This window comes from Malania oleifera, chromosome 9 (genome assembly GCF_029873635.1).
Source record: "Malania oleifera isolate guangnan ecotype guangnan chromosome 9, ASM2987363v1, whole genome shotgun sequence".
NCBI classification, from domain to species: Eukaryota; Viridiplantae; Streptophyta; class Magnoliopsida; order Santalales; family Ximeniaceae; genus Malania; species Malania oleifera.
In genome coordinates, this window is record NC_080425.1 from 21,072,311 (window position 1) to 21,091,599 (window position 19,289).

Genomic DNA, 19,289 nt, shown 5'->3' on the forward strand with positions numbered 1-19,289 from the left:
ATAATATAAGAGTATTTACGGCCTATATGACTATCAGTTGATTCCTCTCTCTAAACAAGGAAAACACATTTATATAGTAATGGCCCAATCCTCCCTGAACAAAGCCAGACTACAAAGTCATTTGTATTTTTCTTTCTAAGAACTGTTCTTTCCATTAAGCAAATGGGTTTAGCTGCTAGAAACATTTGTAGTTTTTAAGAATGTAACGAAATAAAAAGACAGAAAATAATACTTATTTTTCATTTCTAAAATTTTGAATTGTTAAAAGATAAACTACTTTTTAATTTTTTAAGGATTGCATAAAAAGGTTTAAAAAATTTGAAGGAAACAATAAAAAACAAAATTATTTACATGGGCAAATAACATCAAAACTTTCTTTACTTTTTAAACTTTTTTAAACAAACGTTGCAATTTTTTTTTTGAAAAAAAATCTTTGGAAAACAAAAAACTTTTTTCCACAACCAAGTCAGTCCTCGAATTTTCTAAATAATGAACAAATCTTATGTGAACGACAAATTTAAACATAAATAGTGTATCTACCTACCATAGGCAATCCAATACTGTTCAATCCAGACCAAACCAAATCTCCTAATATGATCAAACTTGGCCTGAAAAACAAACACATACTATTCTCACATACATCGAAGTCATAATAGGCAGCTATTGAACAAAAGAATAATCACTATGCCTCTACTCAGCTGACTGCGACTTAAGGAGAGATAAAGGCGTGCACATTTTGTAATTATAGAAAAACAGCAACATCAACAACAGCAAAAACAAAAGCAAGCCGAGAAAAGAGACGGCCAGACGGGGAATAATACATTACATGCAATTATACAACAGTAGCTTGAGCAGTTTAGCTAGCACACGCAATGTCACAAACACCACACTTATTAATTAAACAGGCAAGTGAAAAAGAAACCCATTACAGTAGTAATTACAATGGCTTTAAAACAAACTATGCCTTTTACTGCATCATGAATTGATCAGAAGGATGATGAATACCCGTGGGCTCCCATTGCACCAGAAACTTTCTTCACGCTTCAGAGCCAGACCAATACCTATAAGAGAGAGAGAGAGAGAGAGAGAGAGAGAGAGAGAGAAGCATAAAATCAAGAAAGGCATGGTGGGAGGTGGGACCTGAGTATACCTAACGCGCATGCATTCAGCCCATGGGGGGGCTCTCAGCAATTCCGGAAAAGAGGGTCCTCATTTACAGCACAGCCAACCACTAACACACCCCCATGCGTTCAAATCTTGGCGCTGCCTTTAATCCTTCAAAAGCTAAAATAATCATTTCCAGTCAACAAACAAAACCCCATTTTTCTTCATCCTCTGCTGCAAGCAAAGCCCAAAGTCATTCCCATTACCTCCTTTCTTTATTTTGGATTATCATTATTAACATATCCTAGTAGAGAGAGATAGAGAGAGAGAATTGAAAAATCCAAAGCCACTGCACCAATTTCAAATTCACCAATCATTCAACTCAAGTACTCCTTTAGGGCTATTACTACCTTTTCCCCTTCATTCCACCCTTCAACCCAACAAGTTACTGCAGGAGGGAATGCCACTTAGTAGGGGAAAACCCCTTGAGCTTTGGCCTTGAGCTTCAAAGAAATCAAGTAATTTATGGCTTCATCAAGGACCACCAATGGGTCCTTACCCTTTCCTCCCGGAACAATATTCTCAAGAATTCTGAGTGTCTCGTGGATCCTATCCTTTCTGGGCCGCTTCTTGCCCACAATGGAACCCTCTCCTTCTCCTTGTGTCCTGCTTTTTCCACAGCTTGATTCAGCTTCATCATTGTAATGGTTGGATCCACTGGCCTTTACTGAACTTCCTGTGCCAATTATAGATGATTTCTTGTACCCGCCAGCAAGCAATCTCACCCTTTTGGTTGGGCCATCAGAACTAGCAACTTCCTCTGTCATGAACTCAATTTCTTCTTGCTTGTCGTCACTCCCTTTAGTCACAAAGGGAGAATGACCAGTACTCACCACTTCATCATCCTCGCCATTGTCATCATCATCATCATCATCATTGTCGTCATCAGTATCATCGGAGTACAATAAAGCATTTATTTCCTCAGTGTTCTCATGCATTTCACTTCCTTCTCCGACTATGCGATTCTCACCCAACTCTTCAGGCATAATGGGCTTGGTTGGATACATTTTATCCATTTTAGCTGCCTGCTCTTCCCCATTCAATTTACTAGCACAAACGGCTGCCACAGTTGGCTTTTGGGCAGGATAGTGGGTTGAGTTAAAAATTAACCTTGTTTGGTTCCCAGAATGATCGAAAATGAGAAGCCTTTTGGGAGTATACCCACACAATGCATTTGGAGTAACATTTCCACCAAGTCCTTGATGAAAAGCAAAATGCTTCTCTTTCTGGCATGTTGCATTTTGAAGCAAGGAGTGAATGTGAGGGGGCCAACATTGAAACAATCCATGAGCTTCATTTGTTTGGCCAATCTTCAAATCAGGTAAACCCAAAACTGCAGGCCCTGGCAAAACCATATTTGCAGAAAACATACCTCCCCCATGGTTTGTGTCCACAGGCGAACTTTCATTTTGCCTTTGCTCCAAGGATGCAGTCGTGCAGCTCAAGTTGGGCAACTGCCAAGAAGAAGGCTGACGAAAAGATGAGAGATCATCGGCCTTTGCCATCCAACCAAATGATCACTGACCTATTATATGAGGAATGAAAATATAATCACATGAAAATTTCCCAAATGAACTAACGATATTTTAACAACAGTTATCACAAAGACATTTCAAAACATACCAGGAAATATATGGGTGGATGGATGTACTTTGTTCTGTAATCTTCAAAATACTTGCTTACTCTTACAGGGACAATAATGAAAGTAAAAAGGAAATCTAAATATCCCAGATTGATTGTGGTTACACGAGCGTGGAAAAAACTATCTACGTCACAGGCTTAAGCAAATGACGGAAGTATTCAGCCTGGAAAACAGGACAAACACGGTATCATACATGGCCTATAAACAATCATTTTTCACAATTTCATTGAGAAATTTAGTGTGCTACATACTTATAACTACCATTTATCAAAATGGTAGTCAATCCATCAGAGAAATTAACCAGAGGTGTTGAGGCAACAGAATACAGTGAAATAAAAAACATTCAAGCAACTTTGAACAAACCTGGCAATCTTGCAAAGGTTGAAAGCAAGCTATTACTCTAACTATTATTGTGGGTTTCCCTGCAAATCCATTCTCATGTTTTAATGCTCGAAATCTTGTCTGGCTTGCTGCTTGGCACACCATAACTTCTTTTGACCCTCAAATAAATCCCTCAATGTAAGCAATTAAGCAAGTATGATATGTGAACGAACTCGTGGCAAACAGCAAAAGAAAGAAAAGTGGAGCTAGAACCCAAGACCAACAGAATATCAGGTTATATTGAAAAAAACGATGCCAGATAAACAAGAATTGAAATGAACAAAGCGGGTTTGAATCTGCCTTCCTCTTTTCAGCTAATCCCGTGAATGAAAAAGATAACAAGAAAGAAAAGTGGAGCTAGGATCCCATGGACAGATGAGTAAGAGAGGTGAATATTATGCTAAACGTGAGGGGAAATCTATAGAATGACCCTGCAATACAAGTTCAAGCGGACCACTTTGCGGAACACATCAACAGGTAGACTCAACCCCCAAGGCATATTGCTTCCCTCGTATATAAGATTCGAAGATCCACAATTGCTTGCTTCAGTGCTCTCTATCCCAGTTTCCTGCAGAAAGGGCAGTGTATGAGAACATCTATAAGAAACAACTAATGAAGAAATTATCAGTTACACAAAGAAAAAGTTGTCATTGAACAAAGAAAGAAAGAATTACATGTAATATTAATGCCTCGATTGGCTGTTGAAAAAGTCCAGCAAAAGAAGAAACCAGATTGTTAACGCTTAAAATTTTATTGACTAGGTAACTGAACCCTAAAATACTACTCTTAACTAAGGCTAATAGAACAGCGTCTAACAATTTCTAGGGAAACCAAAACTGCATAACACAATAGATTAATAAATTTTTTCTCTCTTCTTTTCCTGCTCTCTCATCAATGAAAGGAAATTATAAATAAAAATTCAAATAATTGACATTGACTTCGGCAGTTTATATAGCCTTGAATATTAAATCCAACCATTGAATTCAACAACGCATGAAATGGGAACAGTTAATTCTAAAATTAAAAAGGATTACAGTACACTGACTGAGCAGTTAGTGGGAAATTTTAAAATAAAATAAAAAATTAAAAAGATGGTACTGCAAGATCTTTCATCAAAAAAATCCAAAGAAGTAGTTAAGACCATGAAAACCCTAAAAAAGGAAAACTAAATGAAAATTACTCTGTTGGTCGACGGGAAAACCCTGGGAAAGTATATGGAACAATTAAAAAAAGATGTGCATCAAATTGTGAAAACACATCAAAATTAAGCCCACCCGAAGGCAGAATTTTGTATTCTGAGGTCCCAAATAATGAAAACCTTTAGCGTAAATTCCCCTTTTTGTTTTCTCACTTTTTCCCAGGAACCAAACAGAAGGGAAGGAAAAGGATATTTAACGATGCCCATCAAATCAAAAATGAAAATAATTACAAATCACAAAAATTATTTCATGAGACGACGATATTTAGTAGGAACTTCAAAGCATAAAAACCCAGGATAAATCCTAAAAACATAAAATGGAAAAGGAAGAGTTAAGGAGATTCAGCACCTCACAGAGCAAATTCAAGGAGAAGAGTCAAGCATCTCGTTCTTCAACAGATCCAAAATCCAAGCAGTAAACACAAGATCTAACCCCAAGAATCTAAGAGACGGTCGCCAGAGTCAGAGAGAGAGAGAGAGAGAGAGAGAGAGAGAGAGAGAGGAAGGAGATGAATAGTCGGGGGGAGGCTGTACTTAACAGTCAAAAGAGACAGACCAGACATCATGGGAGTGGGATTGCCTAAGATTATATAGAGAATGGAATGACGAAAATACCCTTCACGGACGAGAGAGTAATAATGTGGGGGTGGAGTAAGCACAGTGTACAACCTCAGCGCTGGGTTAGATTCTAACCATTGTAGTCAATGATTGGTTCAGATGAGGGTTTTTTTTTTTTTTTTTAATTTATATTTGTAATAATTTTTATTTTAATATTTATAAGGGTTGAGGGGTTTGATCCTCCTAAATTTAAGTGACATTATTTTCTTAAATTTTAAGAGTGGTTTTTGATACTCGAAAATTTATTTTCTGTCATTTCATCATTTTTTTCACATATACATAATGAAATTGTTTACTTTTTTCTTTTTTTTAAAAAAATTAAAATAAAAATTACTCATCATTTGGTATGTATAAAATTAAAGTAAAATGTTAATACAATTTTTTAAGTGTCAATAGCACCTCTCAAATATTTTTATGTCTTTTCAACTTAAAATTTTATTTTATTAAAAAAAATAAGATTCTATACTTGCCAAAAGATTATATTTTATAGAATATTAAATTTGTACAATTTTATGGCATCTTCACTCTTTTTTAAAAAAAAAAATTATTGAAATTAGCTTTTGATGTACGAAAAACATATTTATTGAACCTTGGTGACAAAGATAGGCATTGTTTATTGATCTATATTTGTGTTGAAATTTAACGAACTAGGATAATAATATCGACAAAAGTCTTGATTGAAATATTGATAGATGCTTCGTTAGATACACCAATATAGATATCCTACTAAAAGTTAAGTTTTAATAGAAGTTAATATTTCGTTAGATGTGTATCCATAGATGTTCAGTGAAAAGTTTTGACATGCCTTTTTATGGATTATTGTGGTAAAATATGCACAGAGTGTCAATGTCTACTCAAAAAAGTTGTTTATGATGATTAAATCTTGATTTTAGTTTGTTTCTAACATGGTTGTGTATGCTATAAATTTAAATTTAGCGTGAAATACAACTCGTGTGGAATATTGACTACAAATTCAATTCGAACTCAAGTTTTACTCTTGGAACCTCAGTTGTCCTAAGAAACAAGTTGTGTTGGCAATTTTTTATTAATATAATATCTTTGTTAAGCATTAATGGATGCCTCATTGCTACTTAAACAGTGTTATGCTTGATCATATATAAATAGTTGATATTGTTCAGCTAGAAAGTGAATTGAAATACATACATTGAGAATAAGCTTACATTGATCTTTTTGTAAGAGCCTTTGTTTCCATTATATTTTTAATTCACTAGAATTTATTATATTATTTTCCTAATAGGTTGAACTATCATATGTCTCTCTAGTATCACTGATTCTAAATAAGAATATTATTGACTGAGTTAAAAAAGAATCTTTGGATTTTATTCTTCTTTTGTTTGCAAGAAGGGGTGTTTTCCCTAGTAGATTAAGTAACCTGAGTGCAGGTTGCATTGACTTTAACTGGAGATCAAGAGAAGATTGAGTGAGAAGTGGATTGGTTGTACCAATTGAATATATCTTGCTTAATGTAATTTGTTGATTAATGATCATGGTGAAAATAAACAAACAAGTTTACTTAGGAAGCGGATGTAGGTCTGATTACCAAACCACTATAAAAATTTGTGTTGTGACTTTTTTTGTGATTTAATTATTGTATTTTAGCTGCAATTATTTACCTTATCTTGTCATACTTTCTATTCTTGATTTGTTTAATTTACAATTTAGTTTAAAAAGAACTTAAACAAGTTAAGTTTTCTAAACCCACCCAATCCTCCCCCTCCTCTAGGGTGTCAAGTATGGAGTTTACAAAATTAAATTTGTAGGTTCTCATAGAATCTTCACCCTTTTTCCTTTTTATAAAGCAAAAAAGGTACAAATCATTTCTTATATATTTTAGTGTTTACACCAATTTTAACATATTTCTTGTACATTTTAAAATAAAATTTTAAACTACGATATTGTTAATGGTCATTTCTTGACCAAGCTATCAAAATCGAGTGACCAGATCCTACACTAAAGGTTGGAATGGTAGGACCTTGTTTCTTCCACCCATTCCATACATTTCTACTCCTTTTTTTTTTAATACCAAATTCAACCATTCCGAGTGATTTTAAATGATCTAAAAGGGTTTGAAGCAATCTAGATAGATTTTGGGTTTTCGGCATATAAATTGAGAAAACTCGCTCTCTTTCCCGTTTCAAGTATTTCTATTTCTTTTTGACCAATTTTGACCATTTTAATTGCTTTAGAATCGTCCAAAAGGGTGCGGAGTAGTCTAGATAGATTTTTGAATTTTTGGCACGAAAATTGAGAAAACCTCATCCCTAACTGTTTCAAGCATTTCTATTTCTTTTTGACTAATTTTTACCATTTTAGGTGATCTGGAGTGGTTCAAAAGGGTTAGGAGTAGTACGGAGGAATTTTGGATTTTTGACACAAATTTTAAAAATCTCTCTCCTTGCTCGTTATAGGCATTTTTTGTTCCTTTTGTACCAATTTCGACCATTCTAAGTGATTCGAAATGGTTCAAAAGTATTAGCAACAATCTGAGCAAAGTTTGGATTTTTTAGCGCAAAAATCAAGAAAACCCCTATATTTGGAGTCCCCCCCCCCCCTTGTATTTTTTCTAGATTTTTTGAATTTTTCTAAAAACTTTAATTAATTTTTTGGACTCTATTGATATTTTTTCCCACTTTAGTGAATTGAAATTATTTTTTTTAAATAAAAAATAATTTTAAAAAATAAAAAATTTCAAAAAATAAAAAGTAGGCGCATGATCACAAATGTCAGCACGTGGTCAAGTGTGTGCGGACATGTGCCAAGACAAAATGGTGTCATTTTGGGTTAATAGGTTAATGGTTAGCATCAGCAGCACACATGGCTACATTCACTAGCACATGTTAGCCCACGTGCATGCATGCAAAATAACGTCGTTTTGGCGGTTGAATAAAACGACATTGTTTTGGCTCGAGGGCTTTCTTCGAACTCCTAACTCTATTTTTGGCCAAATTTTCACAATTTTTAACTTTCCCAACTCCTTACTAACTATTTTGGCTTGCCCTACTCCCTTCCAACCACCTTGAAAGCCAGAAAATCCTCTAAAAATTTGAAAATCCCCCATTTTCTCCCCTCCCCACTTTCTCTCATACTTTCTTTCTTCTTCCTTTTGCTTTATAAAAACACCATCAAAGGGCTGCAAAAAGGGGGATTTTGGCAAGGGGATCACACAACTCTCTCTCTCTCTCTCTCTCTCTCTCTCTCTCTCTCTCTCTCTCTCTCTCTCTCTCTCTCTCTCTCCATAGGATTTTTTTGGCAATTCGACACACCTCCAATAGGTGTGCCTCACCCTCTCGCACTTTACTTTACTAGAAAAGCTTTGATAGGGGTTTATTTCCTTTTCGCATAAGAAATTGCATTTTTTCCATGTAATTTTTATTTTTTTGAGAAAAATTTCATTTTTACATCTAATTTTGCATATATTTTTCATGTAATTTGTATTTTTGAAAAAATGTGCATTCTCTTTTCATGAAATTCATATTATGATCATTTTATGAAAAAAAAAAATCATCTTTACTTGTGATTTTGTATATAATTTGCATGTGATTTGTATTTTGAAAATGGTGCAACTTTCTTTCATGAAATTCATATAGTTTACATAGAAAACATCATCTTCATATGTAATTCTGCATATAATCTCTATGTAGATTGTATTTTTTAAAAATTGTGCATTTTGTTTTCATGAAATTCATATAGTGATCATTTTATGAAAAAATATATATATTTTTACATATGATTTTGCATATAGTTTTCATGTAATTTGTGTTTTGAAGATGGCGCATCTTTCTTTCATGAAATTCACGTAATTATTTTATGTAAAAAAATGTGTTCACTTTTTTAGTTTGATTCCTATTTTAATGCTGACAAAGCATCTGTATTTTGTGTGTGTATTTAGTTTGTGAACAAGTTCATATTTCAGCACACACATAAGGTTTAAGGGAAATGGAGGCCAAAACGGATCTTAATGCATATATACCTGGTGTACTCCATGAAGAGAAGAGTAAAAGATCAAGAAGAAGATATTCAAATTTCATTGTATTGCATTTAATTTTTAATTTGGTATGTAATATAATGCATGACATGTTGATATGGATGATAGCTCAGGATGACCATAGACAGACCTTAGGGGACCCAAAACCTTTTTCTAAAAAGACTAAAAATCAAACAAAAGTTTTTGAAATAACCTTAGGGTCGGTTTGGGGCAAAAAGGACTTCAGTTGACCAACATTGGATTTTTTTGTCAAATTAAGGGAAAAACAGTCAAATTAAATGCTTTCAGTCGACTGACTAAATTTGTATTATAATCCAACGGTCAACCGAAACACTGTTTGCTTGGGGTCAACTTGTTGACCAAGGCTCAGTCGACCGATCGAATTTGAATTAAGCTTTGACTGTCGACCGAACTGAGAAGTTGACCAAAGTTAAAGCCTTGGTCGACCGAACCTAGCATACATAAGTTGGCTCGGTCGACTGAACCAGTCAAAAGTCAACATATTGACTTCGCTCGGTCGACCGTTATGAAATAAGCGTGTTGTCCATGGTCGACCGAATTGATACGTGTCTAACCCCCAACTACTTGATCGACCGAACTGACAATTCAAGTTGGCCACGGTCGACCGAACCATATGAGCGATCAACCGAACCTTAGTCATGGTCGACCGAACCTACAAAGGGTTCAAAATCGTCTTGAGACAATTGGTTATATCTGTAGTTCAAAGTGTCATGGTCGACCGAACATAGCAATACGGTCGACCGAACCTTGAATATGGTCTACCGAACCTCTCGGGTTGGCAATATTTTTACCATGGTTAAATTGGGTTATTTTTAATTAAACATAATTAAATATTTTCAAAAATACCCCTTGTATCCCCAATGGTCATATTTTCACCCAACTTTATATATACCCCATCATTACTCATAATTAGTAACAAGATTAGCCCAAAAATTCTTTCAAAGTTTATACTAAATTTTTTACTCTCTTTTATTATTCTTTTGATAAATCCTATAAGAGAACATTGTTTTTTGAGCATTCACTTGGGCATTTATTTTTTACAAATCATTTAACTCTCATTTCATTCTTTATTTGAAAAATCTATTTTGGAAGGGAGGTTTTATTTAGGGCATTTTTATTCAAAGCATTTACTCTTAATATTCATACCTTGAATATCATTCTTTTTTAGAGTAAGCTTCTTGAATCTCCCATATATTTTATTGATAAATATTATTGGGAGAAAATTTATATTGGTTACTTTGAAAGACTTGAACACATATATTTTGTATTGGGAAAGTCTTATTGCATTTGTGCTCACACTAATGTACATTATTTTGTAAGTTCATTAAAAAACAAAAGCCCTAGCTTCCTTTGAACAAGTTTTTGAAAGTATTTTGGGAAGAGATCTTTTAGGGTTGAATCTTTGAAATATTCACTAAATACATTTTACTCAAAGATTTTGAAAAGTTATTTTGAGAAAAATCACCATCCTCACACTGAGCTTATTTTCATATCATACGTGAGTGTATTTTGAGTTGTAGTGTTGTACACATCTGCTTTTATTAGAAGCATATTTTGTTGTACAAAATATTTTATTTGATTATTTGTTGTATTCCCAACGTGTTGGTCAAAAGAGGGAGACTAGCCCTATGAATAGTCCCGGACTTGCTCAGACCCAGTTAGGAGAGCACCAGACTGGTTCAAACCCTGTTAGGAGAACTAGGTGCACCATCTTGGTAAGGTGTTTTAAACGGTATCGCTTCACCTGCAAGTCAGCAACTTAGTGGAATCCTCTTGCTTGTGAGCTTGAGGCAGGGACATAGGCAGTATTGCCCGAACCCTGATAACATATCATGTGTATACTTTCAATTTCTAGTACTTTATATTCCTGCACATGTATGTTATATTTGATATATTGTAAATGTTGTGCATGATTTAATTTTCCCATATTATTTTTATCTATGCAATTGGAATATACTTAGAAAGACCCTAAATTGTGTATTACTGATATCTGGTTTAACCTAAGAAGAAGTTTTAAAATTTCAATTCACCCCCCTCTTGGAATACACCAATCCCAGCAAATTGTGTATTTTCCTTTCATAAAGGTTATATAGTTATCATTCTTTTTATGGGAAAAAACATCATTTACATATAATTTTGTATAGTTAGTGGAATTTGCATTTTTGAAGGTTGTGTGTATTTCTTTTATATAAACTCAAGTAGTATTATTTCATGAAAAAATCTCTTTAATTTGTTGGAATTTTTTGAAGTTGATATGATTGATTAATAAGGGTTCGAAAAAATGATTTATAGGAAGTAATGAGACCTCCATGGGATTATTATTATTATTATTATTTTTTGCATTGGTTCCATAAAACTTTTTTTTTTTTTTTCAAAAATCAAAGATAATGTTGGAATTGGTGTATTCCCAAGAGGGGACAGGTGAATTGGAATTTTAAAACATCTTTCTAAGTTAAACCAGATATCAGTAATACACAACTTAGGGTCTTTCTAAGCATATACCAATTGCGCAGATAAAAATAATATGCGGAAATTAAATTATGCGCAACATTAACAATACATCAAATATAACATACACATGAAGGAATATAAAGTGCTAGAAATTAAAAGTAAACATACGATATGTTATTAGGGTTCGGCCAATACTACCAATGTCCCCATCTCAAGCTCACAAGCAAGAGGATTCCACTAGTTGCTCACTTACAGGTGGAGTGACACCATTTACAATATCTTACCATGATGGTGCACCTAATTCTCCTAACTGGGTATGAACCAGTTTGGTGCTCTCCTAACCGGGTTTGAGTAAATCCGGAACTATTCACAAGGTTAGTCTCCCTCTTTCGACAACCAGTCGGGAATACAAAAAATAATCAAATAATTTTTATGTAAAGTACATGCTTCAACTACAAGAAAATGTGTACAACAATAAGCACAAATACACTTACATATGATATGCAAATAAGCTCAATGTGATAATGTGATTTTCATAAAAATAATCTTTGAATAAATATGTGTATGATGAGTGTTCAAAGATTTTTTACCCAAATAATAAATTTCTCCAAAAATATTTCTCTAAATGAAGTGCTAGAGAATCTAGGGTTTATGACTTAAAAATATTTTCGCAAGTACAAGCCAATGAGCCTTTGAATCTTGTAATGGATGTGCAAGATTCACAAGCAAATAATATTAACTCACAAGAATATTTATCAAATGAAATATGTGGGAGAAACTTGAATAATACTCTCAAAATAGGATATGAAAGATAAATACAATATGAAAGTAAATAGATTTCTATTTTGTAAAACAAATGCCCCAGATAAATAAAACACTCTCTTGAAAATGATTTTTCAAAGTAAAAACAAAGAGAGGATGAAAAACAACTTGAAAGAGTAAAATGGAGATATAAAAATTTTAGAGAATTTTCTAGCTAATCTTCATACTATTTTTGAGTTATAAGGGGGTATATATAGACTTTGGCCAAACTATGGCCATTAGGGACACAAAGGGTATTTTTGAAAATGTTTAATTAGGCTTAATGAAAAATAATCCTCTTTAACTTTGGTAAAAATCTAACCAACCCGAGAGGTTTGATCGACCTTATTCAGGATTCGATCAACCGTATTGCTATGTTTGGTCGATCGTGACACTTTTGAACCAAGGATATAGTCGACCATCTCAAGGCGATTTTGAACCCTTCGTAGGTTTGGTCGACCATGGCTAAGATTCGATTGACCGCTTATATGGTTCAGTCGACCGTGGTCATTTTGAACTATGAGTTCGGTCGACCAAGTAGTTGGGGGTCAGACATGTGTCAATTCGGTCGATCGTGAACAACACGTTCATTTCGGAACGATCAACCGAGTGAAGTCAATATGTTGACTCCTAGTTGGTTCAGTTGACCGAGGCATTTATATTGCCAAGGGTTCGGTCAATCAAAGCTTTGACTTTTGGTCAACTTCTCAGTTCGGTTGACCAAGGTCAAATGACCTTGCGATGGTCGGTCGACCGAGGCTTTTAATTAAGCCCAAAAACCTGGCGTTGGTCGACCGAAGTCATTTTTGCCCCAATTTTGACCCTAAATTCTTTTTAAAACTCTTGTGAATAAGTTATAGTATTTCAAATTAAGGGTATTGTGTCCTTGGGTCAGTCTATGGCCTTTATTCGATTCCCTATGGTCAATCTATGGACATTTGAGCTTATCATTCACATCATGCATGTCATGCATTATTATAGACCAAATATAAAACAAAATGCATTACAAATTAAAAACATAAGTTTTCTTCTTCATCTTTGCTCTACTGCCTTCTTGGAATATGCCAGATGATGTGAGCTTTTAAGTTCTATTATGGCTTCCATTTTCCCTTTCCTTATGTGTTCTGAAATTTAAGTCTGTTCACATACTAAATACGCACATAAGTAACATGTGCTTTGTCAGCATCAAAATAGGGATCAGACTCAAAAAGTCAACAAATAACCTTTCCCTCTTTTCTCGCAATTGAAAAAATGGACATCACTCTTTCCAAAAATAGTCTTGAGGAAGTCATGAGACCCTTGTGGGATTAATTTTCTTGTATGAATCCCATGAAAGCCTCTTTATAAAGAATCAAAATTCATTTTCCTCTCGGCTTTAAATTGTAAAAATGACTATCAATTTCATTAAAAAAAAATAGATTTTAAGGAAGTAATGGAATTCTTGTGAGATTAACTTCCTCGCATGGGCCCCATGAAATCCATTTTTTTTTTTTTCAAAATTATGCTTCATTTTGCTTCCTTATCTCGAATCGTGAAAACATATTTTGGCCTCTTTTCCAAAACTGGTGTTTGTCCCAAAAATGTTTTTTTTTTTTTCAATTTTAAAATCTTATTAGATTTTCCCAAATTTGATTTCCTGAACTAGTTTAGTTTTTGAAACGAGATCATCTTACTTATTAAAATTGGAGATGATTTCTTGGTTTTTTTAGACCCATTTTTGAGGTGTTGCTACCCTAATTCAAAAACCTCAAATTTCCCTTCTGTTTTTGATAAAATTGAGTTCTCCTGCTTCTTCTTTCTTCTAGAACACCAACTCTTCCACTCAAGGGGAATTCATTTAAAAAATACTCAAACAAAAAATTTTGGATGATGTTGACTTAATCCTAGGTCTTAGGTATGCATGCAACTAACCCTAAAATGGGTATGCTCAGTCTAAAACAAAAAAAGAAAAAAAAAAAAAAAGGAAACTTTTTGTTCAAATAAACCCCAAATTAGATGTCAAAATAAAAGAAGAGTAGTGCGACCTCCATGGGTAGTCCTCTGTATAGGTCACACGAAATGCCTTTTTTTTTTTTTTTCAAAATAGGAAGCACACACACACACACACACACACACACAAGTGCGGTAACTATTTCATGAATGGGTTGCAATAAGGGTGTTTGGAGGATAACCATCATTTAGATGGTTGTCTAACTACCTTTCCTATGCACAAACGAACTCCTGAGCTTGAACTATCTCTCTTTTTGGGCTTTTCTTTATTTTTACCCCCTTTTCATAAGAAAAGCAAAAAAGTAATGTGGCAACTCCCTTTTGTTTTTTTACAGTATCGATAGATATCAAAATAAATTTTTTTGGCTCTTTTATATTTAATTTAGGAAAAATCTTAAGTAAGTTTAGCTTTTATTATTATACAAAAAAAGTGTTGCACTCCAATGCAACTTAGAATGTTTATTTGAAATAAAAATGTGAGTTTTGTATTGAGAATCAATGTTATAGCTTGTACTTCATAGTATTATTAAGATAAAAAAAAAAAAGATAAAACGAAGTATATTAGCTCAAAGGGAAACAAATACAATCAAGAAAATTTAAACAACAAACCTTAACAACAAAAGAATAAAACCAAAGGAAAATAAATTGAACCAATAGAAGTTCCTAAATTTCATTATACCAAAATAAAGCATCCAATATCTTCAATAATTCCAAAAACAACTTCATCAACCCCAATAGACAAATTTTCAAAATCCAATATGTTAATAGACATCCAAATGTGAGAAACACAAGCAACAAAACTAATTCATGCAACATAAATTCCTGAAAGGACCAGAATTTAAGTTGTTTTTTTAACTTCAACCTCCCATAACATAGCCAAAGGAACAACCTTCAAAATTTTAGTAGCTTTCTATCAATTGACCAAGAGAATGTACACTAAAAATAATATATGGTTTCTTAGATCCTTCTTATTTTGGTTGAAAAATACAATTCCAAGAAATGTCGCTATTGTACTTAACAATATGATCTAAAGTTTTAAGTCTATCATAGGAAATAAGATGATCCTTGTTATATAACCTTTGAAATAGATAGTCTTTGACCAAGGAATAATAGGTCCCCTCTCTTATAACCTCCCAAGTAGTAGCCAAGCTCAAACCTAAGGGATCTCTCGCAACAACTTTGTCTTGAATAATAGATTTGGGATCAAAATTCATTGCTTCTTGTTAGAAGGAATTTAATAATTATTTAAAGGGAAAGTCTTTCTCATTTGTGTTAAAAGTGAGGAGCAATAGATATCCAACAAATATCACAAATGTTCAACGCAAATAATTTTCTCAATAATGTAGAAACACAAAACACACAAAAGAACACCAAATTTTAATGTGGAAAACCTGTTAATGTGAAAGATAAAAACCACATGATCAAAGATCTATCAAAAGAGCTCCACTATCACCAATTTTTAGTTTTACAATCACCAAGTTATATAACTTAAAAACAAATGCTCATAATACTACTTCAATATATATAAAACTTCTAGATATGATAAGAGTTTGAAGTAGGTTGAAGAAATATCAATAAAAGAAAAGCTTTTTGTTCGACCTCAAAATCCATATCTAAAGAACTCCAATCACCAATCCCATCATTTAGTTTAAAGAACCATAAGCTAGGAACATCTAATTAAAATTTCAGTTCAGTTTGATGGTGGATCACTATAGATTGCTCATTTTAATGGAACTACATATAGCTAAATAAAGGCTACGGAAAATCTTTTTTTTTTCTTTCCCAAACCTCTCTTCTCTTCTTTCAATGACAGGTGAAAAGCCTACAACGTGTTAGTGTTGTACATAGTGATTGTTAACCTTATAGGTCATACTCTGTTTTGATTATGACAAATACTCCGGTATTTAATGTCTATCAAGTTTGTGTGTAGGTTCATATTTGCAAGATTGTATGATGACATACGTTACCTTGAAGCAAAAGAAGACCTAGAAAATTTATTTGTTGTTATTTTACATTAAGTTTAATTCAGGTCTATAATAGTAATGCAGGAAAGGTCTGTAATAATTAATGCATATCATGCATATAGGAACTAATAAGCTCAAATATCTTAGAAAGACCCTAGGTCCTTGCACTTACACCTATGATGGTCCCCATTATCACATATACTATCACGAAAACTTATTGAATTAAAATAGGACCTAAGGTGTTAAGTTACTAGGGTTTCGGGCAACTGAACCTTGGTGTTCAAAGCACCTCGGTCGACCGAATTGTTGAATGGTCAAAAAGTTGACTTGACTTCGGGTGACTGAACTCAAATGAATTGAATGTCCATAGTCGATTGAACTCAAGCCCTAATTTTTTTCAACAACTCAGGTACTTGAACTTCACATTCAAAATACCCCCAGGCAACCGAATGTTCAAGTTCGATAGACCGAACTTGAGACCAGGCAACCAAATTTTGGACAGATTCACCTTAGTCAACAAACAGAACCTTCATTTAGGCACCTGAACTTCAAAAAACATCTTTTTTGTATGTGAGTGTTTATGCGACCAAACCTATGGCTCGATCGACTGAAACTCTCGGGTTGGCTTAAATTTTACTGCGGTTAGTTGGGGTTAAACTAGGTTAATTTTCTTAAACTCATTTAAAACAAATTTAATTATTCCCTATGTATCCCCAATAGTTATAATTTAGGCATTCTCTATATATATGGGTTCATTTGCTCAAATTAGGAGGTAATTATCAATCCGATTAACAAAATATTCTCTCTATTTTTTAGAACCCTTTTGCAAAATACAAAGCCTATACTCTCTCATACACTTATTCCTTTGCTAAACCAAACCTTGTAAGAGTTATTTGAGTGATTATACATTGCTAGAAACTCTCATTGCATTGTTGTTGTTTGATTTTCATATTGAAAGTTAAGCAAAGATTTTCCCCCCGATTTTATTTAATAAATCTGTTTGTGAAAAAAATTATAGCTAGTGAGTCTTTGCATCTTCATTGCAAGACTCATAGAGCTTGTATTTTTGAGTGTGTAAAAATATATTTTTACAAGCTCATTTTTGAATATCTCTTTGTGCTTGAATATTGAGAAAATACTTTTGAAATATTTAGAATACTCTTGGTAGAAATATTTGAAACCCTAAACTGTGATTGAGATTTTCATCTATACATAGTTTCAAAGGTTAGCTTGTTGATACACTCTTGTGCGTGATTGAATATAGACATTACTATGAGTGTTGTTTGCACATATATATACATATGAGCTTATAGTTCTTACATTATTGGTATGTGTTGATTATACTGATGCAAATCTACTTGATTGAGAAACATATAATTTGTATACATTCTGTATTGTGATTTTATTGTATTCCAGGCATGGCCTGAGGGGGCGTTGATCCAGCCCGAAAGGATTGGTTGTAAAAGGTTGAGGCCAGCCTTGTGTTAATTTGACTTGGTTGTATACGGTGCCACTCCACTCGTGAAGTGAGCCTTAGTGTAATTCTCATGCTTGTGAGCCAAGGCGGGGACGTAGACACTGTTGCCGAACCTCAATAACATATTTGGTGTTATCTCTCTTTACTACTTTATTATGCATGCTTAATTAGATTACTTGTGCAATATATATATATATATTGATTCATCTTATATTTGCACTAGATTGACCCTAAGGTTGTGTAATACTGCTGTTGGTTAATTGACCTAGGAGAAAAATTTTAAAATACCAATTCACCCCCCTCTTAGGATTATAGTAAAGCTAATAGTGATCCATAGTAAGCTCAAAGTATGGGCTTTATCTACAACTAAATATCCTTAAAAAAAGGAAGAAATTTGGGCTTTTCTTTATATAGGAAGGGAAGTTAAAAACCCAACAATTCTTCCCTTCCTCGACTATGAGAAGGAACTTGTCAAATTGGCAAATAGACAACAAGCCTTTAACTTCGCTCTAGGTAGGAATTTTGTTCATATGTTTACACCATTATTATTAGTGTGAATTTTATGAAGTTCAATCAACTTAGAACCTAATACATCATATATCCAATGATATCTAACATCAATTAATATGCTTCGACCTACCATAGAAGGTTGGGTGCTTGCCAAGGTAAATAGAACTCTGGCTATCACAAAATAATACATATCTTTTTTTTTTTTTTTGTAAGCCTAAGTTCATACGAAAATTTCTTCATCCAAAGTAGCTCTTTCCATGATTTGGTTGCTACAATAAACTCAACCTCTATAATAGATAGTGCAACACATTTTTGCAATCTATATTTCCAAGCCATAGCAACCCCTACTAAAGCAATCAATGCCCTAAAATAGACCTCCTTGTGTCAATATCCCCAGCCATATATGAATTTGTATGACCAGCAAGAACAAGTTCTTTGGTTCGAAAGCAAAGTTTCAAGCTAGAAGTGTCATGCAGATATTGAAATTAAAGATGTAATCCCAAGAGGGGAGGGGGTGAATTGGGTAATCAAAAATTACTTAGCAGAATTTTAGTTTCTTTTAACTCTTTTTAATTTCAATCACAACAACCACACAATCACAATAATCTAATCAACAACCGTACTAAACCAATTGACAATCCTAGATATAAATAAGAATGCTAAAAGTACAAACCAAACTTAACTTTCAGTTAATAGGATTAAGTCAATTCAATAACATATTTTGAATTTTAGTAATAACCAAATATTCTCAAGAATTCAGTAATATGAATAAGATAAGATAAGTGATATATTTTTACCTTGAATCAATATATACAATCTCAACAAGATATAGATTTCAAAACTTGTCTGAATTTTCAATCAACAAAACAAATCATACAATCATTCAATAAACATGAATCAATACTCAGTGTCTAGCAAGTTCCCCAATGAATTTAAACTCATACATGCAGATTTTAATTTGCAAGAATTAAAGAGATAGAGAAGAAGAGCAAAACACCAAGTTTTTTACAAGGTTCAGCCAGCAGCCTATGTTCTTGCCTCAAGCAAATTGCTTTGAGGATTTCCTT

General features: G+C 33.5%; 1 protein-coding gene across 2 annotated transcripts; it reads right to left on the reverse strand.

Moving 5' to 3' along the window:
* Nucleotides 1-775: 775 nt before the first annotated feature.
* On the reverse strand, nucleotides 776-4,950 carry LOC131164025 (transcription factor bHLH143-like). Of its 2 annotated transcripts, XR_009139197.1 has the most exons (5): nucleotides 4,735-4,949; nucleotides 3,170-3,755; nucleotides 2,788-2,969; nucleotides 1,151-2,689; nucleotides 776-1,061 (listed from the first exon to the last, which is right to left on the reverse strand). XR_009139197.1 is itself a non-coding variant. In XM_058120931.1 (4 exons), the coding sequence occupies exon 4, from the start codon at nucleotides 2,667-2,669 to the stop codon at nucleotides 1,572-1,574; it is 1,098 nt and encodes a 365-aa protein (XP_057976914.1). In that variant the 5' UTR covers nucleotides 2,670-2,689; nucleotides 2,788-2,969; nucleotides 3,170-3,755; nucleotides 4,735-4,950; the 3' UTR covers nucleotides 776-1,571. The 2 variants fall into 2 exon arrangements, 1 of the variants encoding a protein (XP_057976914.1); XM_058120931.1 differs by having other exon boundaries at nucleotides 776-2,689; nucleotides 4,735-4,950.
* Between the last annotated feature and the right edge of the window lie 14,339 nt (nucleotides 4,951-19,289).